This window comes from Saccostrea cucullata, unplaced genomic scaffold (genome assembly GCF_032062105.1).
Source record: "Saccostrea cucullata isolate Sc308-1 unplaced genomic scaffold, CSIRO_AGI_Scuc_v1 ctg2298, whole genome shotgun sequence".
NCBI lineage: Eukaryota > Metazoa > Mollusca > Bivalvia > Ostreida > Ostreidae > Saccostrea > Saccostrea cuccullata.
The window spans coordinates 36445-46437 of record NW_026936418.1 but is presented as its reverse complement, the minus strand read 5'-3'; the positions used below and the strand labels follow the sequence as shown (position 1 = coordinate 46437).

The window sequence follows — 9993 nt, the reverse complement described above, 5'->3', positions numbered from 1 at the left end:
TCATAGTAATTAGATAAAGATATTTTGGATACCTTTTGAATAACAATTATTCCATTGTATTAATAAAATCATTTTTGTTTGGTGCAAACTAATCCAAAAGTATGTGTAATATTTACTTTTTTGTTTCAAAATAAAATGTTTACATTAAAGAGCTATCCGATGATATAAATATCCCATAAATAAGATTGCTTCCTGGCCTTACATAGATATTTCTGGTTATCTCAAATGACATTTCTCAGTTACCGTATGGAAAGATCGATATGTTTTCTCCTCAGAAAGAAAAACAAAAGTGAAGTTTTCATAGGGCGTTTTCTGGAAGAACAAGGTCCTTTCAGGTACAGTGAGCATTGCGATCTTAGAGTCTTATAAGTATTTTTTTCAGGCCAGATGGCAATGACGGACCCCACTTGCGTAGCACGGGGCCTATTCAACAAGAGTTGTAGAAATATGGACTATTTTGACGCAAGTATCCTGTTCATTGTCAGCTTTGTCAAAACAGTCCATCCTAGTGAAAACAGCCAAAAATATTAGGATGTATGAAAAGGTTATGTTAGAGTGTGTACGAGAGATTCTATGAATTAAGCTGAGAATATGGAAAAATTAACAATTCAAAAGGTTTATTATTTCACATAAACTACGGAACGTATAAGTGTAATTTTGACATTTTTTTTAATTTTCATTTTAACACTGTAATCTGTACATTTTACATTTCATTTAGAAAAAAATACACTTGAATCTCGAACGCTTTCATTTGAATTTGTAAAAATAATATATATCCTGCACAGTGTATACTTCAACCTGAAAAAAAAAAACTATTTATACCCCCGCTCCGAAGGAGGGGGGAATACTGTTTAACCCTTGTATGTATGTCCGTCTGTCTGTCTGTATGTCCGTAACATTTTTTTTTCAACAACTACTCATCGGAGATGCTTCAAATTTTAACACAATCTTCTCTGAGGTAAACCATATGTTGGGAATAATTTTTGTTCAAATTTGATGTCAACTATCTGTTTGTCCGTGCGTCTATATTTCATACATGTTTCGTACCCCAGGTAGCAAGACATAGTTGGGCCAACATTGGCCCAATTTTTTTTCCAACGTTGGCCCTCTGTTGGTAACCTTACGTTGGCCCACGGTAATTTGCTCATCGGCCCAACGTTGGTCCACATGTTGGCATATTGTTGGGCAAACGTAGGTATAATTGTATGACCATCGGAACTTTTGACAGTTACTTTGGATATTTCACTATGAATTTCTGTATGTCTGTTATTAAAGTAAGTGGGTTGTCATAATTACTTTAAACTGTCCAATTTTTCTATTTGAAATGTTTATTGAATTTAATCAGCGATAAGTGCATGATAGGACTACATGGACTTTGTTTAAGCTACTTAATTATTGTTTATTCTATATCAATATCTTTAATTCTACTTGTGAAGCAAATGCATCATGTTATATTATATTACTCAGAATTTTCAATTATAAATCGTCAATCTTTTCTATAAAGGCAACCTTTCTTGGCGTGAAACTTAGCGCATAATTGAACCAAACCTGTAAGCGATTTATTAGGACCTGACCCTTCACACTGCACTTATGGCAGATATATTATTTTTTCAATTAAGAGAGAATAAATTTACATCATGCAGATTGTTCAGTAATTGTAGAGAGTTTCGGTTCTTACGTAACCTCGTCAAGGGTGAAAAACATAAATCACAAAGTTCATTCAAGGTGAGATTTGATTATCTCGTCACCTATGGTTTTGTGTTTGCTGTAATTAAGCTATGATTGGTTGCGAATTGAATAAAGTTGTGCATTCTGGATTTCTAAAAATGACATTTCAATATCCATGTATCCGTTTTCAAGTTCTTTTATGCAGGGGTTTAAATTGGGTACAGTGATGATTGTTCTTTAGTGTTTTTAGGATTAGTTTTGTTTCGATCGCTTTGTGTTGATTGTTTTTTTTTTTTGACAATAGGATCAATTTGTGAAGAGGAGAAATCTCGCCACATTTTTTCTTTTTTTGGAGAGAGAGTTCAAAGAGTTGTAATCGGAACCTACCTGTCCTTGATACACTCCGACCTAACAAGAAATAAAAGTCTGGAAATCGTAAGGCCGCTTTATCTTCATTTTACAATAGTCAACCCTAATTGCTTAAAAACGCATCTAAAATTAGGATGTGATACTAGTTTGCATAACAGAAGATACATTGAAAGTGTTTCAATGAAGTTTTTGCAAATTAACATGACCTTTTCTGAGCGACTATATGTATTCCTGATGTTGAAAATAAAGCTTTTTAAGAATTTTCGTTAGATACCAGGGATTCTTCTTTGACAGCCTTATTCCACCTTCATACATGACCAGTGTATAACATATAAATGTTATTATTTATCAGTAAATGATAACTACTATCAGAAGATAACCCAACCCTACATTTTTTTTTGTATATTATTCTAAATTTAAACTATCTCAAGAAAAAAAAAATTTCTTGATTTCTATGTTTGAATAATGCCTTTCTTAATATACATTTAATATATTTAAAATTTTCACTTACGGGAATAATTTCTTTTAATTTTTTACCCAGAGAAATACATGATTTAGTAGTATTAACTTATCTTCTCTACAATTCTAAAATAATATAAATTATAGTCTTGATATCAGATAAAGTCAAATACGAACATGGGAAAATTGGTTATCTCGTTATATAAATAAACTTTTATGTTTATTTTAATAAGGAAGTTGTTTTCATGACAGGTAAACGAGATGATGCAAGCCCAGGTTTTGTCTGCTGTTTTGAATGAAGTAAAAATACTGAGAACAATAAACTATGGACAGAAGTATATAACTGATCTCAAATATTCATATAATGGAAATGTGTGTGTTTCCGTTATAAACATGAAAAACGGTACTCCTATCTGGCATATCAGCTCACATAGAGTATCATTTGGCCAACGTAGAGGCATACGTAGCTCTATAAATTTTTTAACTTCTCATGGATCATGTATGTGTTTAAGGAGGGAAGGATTAAGATATCTATTTTTGAAAAATGGATGCTTAATGTCAAGTGACAAAGACATGAGAATAAACAAATTTTGGCCTTCGTCAGATGAACTATTGGGTGAATACACGCCTAATGGTTTAGCAGTGTGTAGATCAGGAGCCATTTTGGTCTCTCTCTGGAACCATCAAGTACATGACCGTTCTCTCGGCAAAGTTATCAAGGTGTCTAGCGGGGGAAGCAAAGCATTAGAAATAGAAACAGACAAAAATCGTCCTCTTTTTATTTGTCCTACCTACATAGCAGAAAACGGGAATGAAGACATCTGCGTCTCTGATGTGAATACCGTGGTCGTCACGGATGCCGGTGGCTTTCTGAGATTCCGGTACACAGCAGCACAAAGTGACCCTCAATTTGATCCATACGGCATCTGTTGTGATTCCAAGAATAACATCATTGTAGCAGACATGGTGAAAAATAGAATTCATATGATTGATCAGAACAGTGAACTGCTTCGCTACATCCACTACAGTGACATGAGCATGCCACGTGTTCTCTGTATAGACGAGGAGGACAACCTGTATGTTGGGGAATGGTTGTCTGAAGAAATCAAAGTCCTCTCACCTCAGTGAAATAGGGTTGCTTCATCTAAAAAGAACATGTTTTTAAAAATATTTTTATTTATGATGTCATTTTATTGTATAACCTAGAGTTATTATCGTTTCATTTGCTTCATATTTTTTTTATATAAATTCTTTTGCGTTTTAACTTTATATACATGATAACGTAAAAGTATGTTTGATTTTTCAAAGAAGCGCCTTTAGATGGAGTTTTTTCCCGTTTCAATGAAGGCTAATGATTTTCTTCTGAAGAATATGTTGCTACATAATGACTGACCCATTTCTATAAAAAGGAAAACGTGGTGGCTTGTTGTTTGAACTGATTGGTGTAAAACTCCAGTCTGCATTGAAAGACACCCCTCTATTGTATGGAAATTTCACATGCTTAATTTCAATACCGATGTAACTGTTATTTTATATAAACAATTGCTAATCAAAGAAGCAATGTATATAAGCATGAGTAAACACGTTTTCAATCGAAGAATGTTTAATAGCTTAAACAGACATGACATGATATATAAATACATGTAATAAACATTATTATGTAGAAAATTGTTGTAATACGTACATTTTGCAGAAACTGGGGTCTCTCACGCTTACAAGTGTATTATATCTAATTCCAGCATAACTGTTTGAGCGAATCCCATAGCATTGGGTGTCTTTTGAAACATTGCGACAAATATTCAAATCTAAAGAAATGGACGCTTCGTTATGTATCGATTGTTATTCGATAGGAAGACCAAAACGCTTCATTCAATCAAAAAGTTTTACCAATTCAATGCACTTCATTTCTTGAATAATTTATATGATGAAAGGGATTAACTTGTGTGTATTTTCCACATATATATATTTTATGATTACACAATTTCTTATCTGGTTTTAATGAATAACCTTTGAATAAAATGACGAATGTATTTAACCATATTCATTTATTGGACCATATAAAAATGTAACACGTTTTTCCTTTTAAAGAAAAGTTTTATACTTATATAATTTCAGTTTGTAATTAGAATGATATATTCATTTTCATTCATATTTTATACTTGTCTGAATAAAGTGATTTTTATAGTAATGTATTTTTTCTCTGATGTCCTAATGATAAAAATGGGAAAATGGAGATAAAAATGCCATTGTATTATGAAACTATCTAGTTATACAAATCCATGACCAATTATCAAATGCTTTTGCATTGCTTGAAGAAGCTTAGATTCAGGTTCCACAGTAAATTGAGGCAATAAAGAGGCATACAGAGACAAGTCTAGCACTGAGAAACATTTATTGACAAAAATGCAGGTACTATGCAAGGCAGCTGTAAGAGGATTATATAGGCTGGAACATTATAATATATGAAATGTTTACGTCATCAAAGAAAAGATGATTCGCCTTTAAAAAGTCTCTATTTAACATGAAATAAAGCACTTTTTTTGCTCATTTTAAAATCCTGTTTTAAACCATTTCTTAAAAACACTAGAGAAAAAAAAAAACAATATTAATATATGGTCCCTTCAAGAAAAATAATATTTGTTGGCATGTTTGCGTCATATTTTTTTGAAAAAAAACCCTGAGAATTATATGTTTTGGTCACTTTGGAGCTTACATTTGGAATGTGTTTACGCTACATATTTGCAATGAATAGCGTGTAACAGTCTGTTATAGATACGATGCAACTCTAGTTCCATAAATATAGTAGAGAACTGATATTTGGACACATATAATAAGTTATCTCCATCCTTTAAACACTACAAAGGTCAAGTTTATATCAAGAGATCAAAGGTCAAATATTGTGACGACATCTACTGAATCTTTTATTTTTATTTTTTCCATTGAACTTTTTTAATCGTCAGAATATCTGAAACCTTTGCTTAGATATGTTAAGGAAGGTCATATATATATATAGGTCAAATTCGTGGTGCACTGTAGAAGCATAATTGTGACGTCACGGGTAATTTACCAAACCACAAAATTGATTAACGATATTGTGATGCGTAAATAACAACTTAGATTTATTCATTTTATCAATTTATAAAATCTTGTAAAATTGTAGTATTTGATAGCAAAACAGTTGAGTAATAGAAGAAAACCTCTTGTCAAATATGGCATCGTCAACCTTTAAATGACGCTGCACAGGTGATCAAGAGGACTAGATTCACTGGTTGAATAGTTACAGTGCCTAAATGAATATGATATCATCGCTATTTTTTAAAATAATCATTAAAACTAAAACAAAATAATTTATTAAGTACAATTTGTATAGAATATGAACTTAACTACTATAGTATTGAAGCTGCACAGAGACAAGGAATGTAGAGAATATCGCTAGATCAGCAATAAGCGTATCCGAGACTTACATCAAAAGTACAAGGGCATAGACTATTTTGTTTGAGCTGAAACATGGAATGTTTATTGCTTATATAGTGTATATTTTGAAGAGTGCTAGGAGCTGATCCCGGTCTGCATAACATTGTCTTTATTTATAACAGAATTAAAGCGAAGTGGGAATTTTAAGCCATTATACACATTTCTGGCAAATTTTCTGTTACTTCCCGAACACCACTGACTAGCTCTCAGAACTTTTTGGGTAGAGGAAATTAACATCTTTAAACGTGTATCATTTTTTTCTTGAAAAACAAGCGTATACCCTTGTACTTTCCTCATTTCCTTTCTTCAGCTTAACAATTCTATTTTTATACAAGTCACGTGACAAACAGCTGATACATGCGATATAACTGGTACTGTGTACGACTCAGTCCTGTCACTTATTGATAACTATATTACATTTTCTACGGGTATTCAGTAGCGTTGTTACATTTTTTTAAAAGGTGCTTAGGTCAGAGTTTCGATATCGGTCCTTAACATAGCCGAGTGGTCTAATTTACTTTATTTTTACACATTTTATCCTACAACCTAATTGAATCATTTTGTTAATTTTTGTAAAAATTGAATAATACAAGTGAATTTTCAATTTTCCAGAGTAACAAGGATAATTCTCTAAAATGTTTTTTCCCTTTCAAGATATAACTGAAAAATTGCTGACTAGACTTTAATCAAAAACGATTAAAATATGACTCTTCTTACAAGCCATAATTTACGCATTATATGATATATCATAATTGAACTTTCCAGATGTAGGACGTTCGCTGAGACGATTAGATCCCAACAGGTAAAGTTGAATGTACGTATTACATGTTTTCTTAGCAATTTACTGTTCGAAATAGAAATGTTACACTGCTAATGCACTGAGCAAATTTGACTTAAAAATCTAACGTCCAATCCCTTAACAAATATACTCTTGGTCTATGTAAATTGTTAGTTCATGTATACCTATTTCCTGTCAATCATTTACTGTAAGCAAACATTTAGCCGCGTGCGAGAAATTTTCGCGAAGTTTGCGAAAGCCTCGTTATCGCGAATATTTTTCGCCTCGAACCGGTCCTTATAGTGTATTTGTCTATTAAAAAGAGATGAAAAAAGGCTTGATCACGACAATTAATCGTCGCGAACTAGTTTATCCATGGTAAATCGCGAAATAAAGTTGTCGCGAATACAAGTTGGTTTACAGTACATTGATTTTTTTAATAAGCATATTAAGTGCTTTTATATTTACATATATTTTAAAACTTTTAAGATCTTGGGCACAATTGGTTTTTCCTGACTTTCATACAAAACGTTCATGGTGTGATAATGTTAAAAAGTCCAAATTAAATCAAGTAAAGACAAATGAAGAGGTTAAGTTGAGCAATGTGTTCTTACGAAGGGCTTTAAATATTGGTCAAACACCTGCAGTGATGGCCGTAAAGTGACACAGAAAAGTTTTTTTTCTACACTAAATAATTTCGTCCTATTTTTTACCCCCTTTATCCCGTTGATATAGCTAATGTAATATTGTTTTTGTATCCCACAGCTATGACGTCACAATGGGTTTTGCGTTAGCGTTATGGAGTAAAATAAATTGGAATCCTATACAAAAACAGTATACATGAAACACATCGAATGTGGTGTGTAAAGCAAAGTATAAAACAAGGGATAAAAAGAAACACACATAATTTGTAATTGGATATGATTTTTATCCACCTCGCTGAGTGATTTTTATCCATTCGCCAAGGCCCAGGGATATTAAACACACAACTCTTTGGATAAAATCATATCCAGCTACAAATCATGTGAGATCCTATATGAAAATTTTAATTTTCTAGTGTCACAGATGAAAAATTAGTATAATAAACCATTGAACCTTTTCACAGCTACTTTGGATATTTTGATATGAAATTCTGCATTTCTGTAACTAAATTGAATAAATGCTCCAATCTGTCAGATTTATCTATTTAAAATGTTTATTGATTTTAATCAGCCATAAGTGAATGATATGACCGGATAAACTTGTCTTTTATCTACTATATAATTGTTTATTCTATATCATTATCTTTAATTCTACTTGTAAAGCAAATGCCTCATGTTATATATAACTCTGAATTTTCAATTATCAATCATTTCAATCTTGTCTATAAACGCAATTTTTCTTGGTATGAAACTAAGCGACATCAATAAACCAAACTTGTAAGAGATTTTTAGAACCCGACATTCTAAACCACACTCATGGTAGATATATTTCTTGCACAGAGAAGATAAACTTTGTGAATACTGTAGACGTATTTTTTCTACGGGGTTATAATTCCGCAGAATCTCAATTTTAATTTAATCCGCGGGTAGAAAATTAAACAGATTTTCTAGACTGTCACTATATGCCTTACATTTATATTAACTACGCTTGGACAAGTTTCCGCGGAAAAATTGTGACCGCGTACATAGCGTAAATTAAAACAACGCGGAAAAAAGTACTTCTACAGTAATTCAAATAATTAAGTAGTGTTTTAGTGTTCCGGCTGTTACGTAGCCTCTTCAAGGGTCACAAACATTAATCAAGAAGTTCATTTAAGGTGAGACTTGATTATCCCATCACCTATGTTTTGTTTTTTGTAGGCTATCATGATTGGTTGCTAATTTATAAAAAAAAAACTTGTGCATTCTGAACTCCTAAATTGATATTCTAATATCCCAGAAACTGTTATCCCTGTCCTTTTATCAACGGGTTGAATGAGTAACCAGTACTGCAGGGTACCTTAACGGGTGTTCTTTAGTGTTTTTGTGGATGAGGTTTGATCGGTTTGTGTTGATCCTTTCTTTGACAATAGCATCAATTTCTGAAGTAAAATTATCTCGCTTTATTTTTTCCTTTTTAGTTATCATTCAGAGAGTTGGATTCGGGAACGTACCTGTCCTTGATACGTATACTCTCCGACCTAACAAGAAATAATAGTCTGGAAAGCGTCAACCCCAATGGCCTAAACAAAACAACCACACATCTAAAATGATGATGTGATACTAGGTTCCAGAACAGGGAATACATTGAAAGTGTTTGAATGAAGTCTTTTTTTTTTCAAAAACGTTACATTCAAATTTTGTACAAATTGAAGTAAATTTGTTAAAACAATCATCTTTTTTTCTTATATCAAATGGAAGAAAATTAAATTATAAGCAATGAATTTAATAGCTACCCATTTTATACGGTATAAACTGGGTTGGAACAGTTTACGCTTTTTTTATAAACCGCTTCGCGGTTTATAAAGCGTAAACTGCCCCAACTCAGTAACTGGCATTAACGTCCATAAGTTAAAAACTTGCAGACTTCTATTACAATTAACTTCTGTAGACATCATGGATTCTCATGATAATGACCTTTGTCCTTTTCAACTTTAGATTGAATGTATGGAACACCACTAGGACTTGAATTGAAAATAATTTAAATCTTTAAATAAAAAAGTAAAATGTGAATGCTACATGTAGTATAGTCAACGCATTTTCATTGTTTTCGCCCCCTATTTAATAGAAATTTCAATTTTGTACATATTTGGAACTTAAAAGGTGTTATGAAGTATCCTTTGTGATCTAAGGTAATTAGATTCAATGATTTAATTGTTTTGCAAAATTTAGATGCAACAATTGATGAATGCATTATATTCTTAATTTGATTTTTTTTAACATAATAGGTGAACAAGGTGATGCAAGCCCAAGTTTTGTCCGCCGTTGTGAATCGAGTGAATATAAAGAGAACGATAAATTATGGTCAGAAATATATAAATGATCTTAAATATGTAAATAATGGAAGGGTGTGTGTTTCAGTTGTAAACTCCCAAGAGAACACGCTTCATTGCCCTTGCTGAGTAGTAAGCACGACAGTTTAATATTAGTATAATATTTGATTTATTGTATCTCGTTTAGTTGTGTAGTGATGGGCCATTGTAAGAGTTGGAAAATTCAATTATGAGAGACGTACGAATTGATAACAATTAAGGAAATTATTCTTTAATGAACTTGCCATTTGTC

The 9993-nt window shown here is 32.1% G+C and overlaps 1 protein-coding gene across 2 annotated transcripts; it reads left to right on the top strand.

The window, feature by feature from the left end:
• The first annotated feature begins 240 nt into the window (after window positions 1-240).
• LOC134245564 (uncharacterized) lies at window positions 241-4541 on the top strand. 2 transcript variants are annotated; one of them, XM_062727840.1, is made up of 3 exons: window positions 241-335; window positions 1973-2103; window positions 2749-4541. In XM_062727840.1, exon 3 carries the CDS (start codon window positions 2758-2760, stop codon window positions 3622-3624), a length of 867 nt encoding a protein of 288 aa, XP_062583824.1. In that variant the 5' UTR covers window positions 241-335; window positions 1973-2103; window positions 2749-2757; the 3' UTR covers window positions 3625-4541. The 2 variants fall into 2 exon arrangements, with proteins under 2 accessions (XP_062583824.1, XP_062583825.1); XM_062727841.1 differs by lacking the exon at window positions 1973-2103.
• The last annotated feature ends 5452 nt before the right edge of the window (window positions 4542-9993 follow it).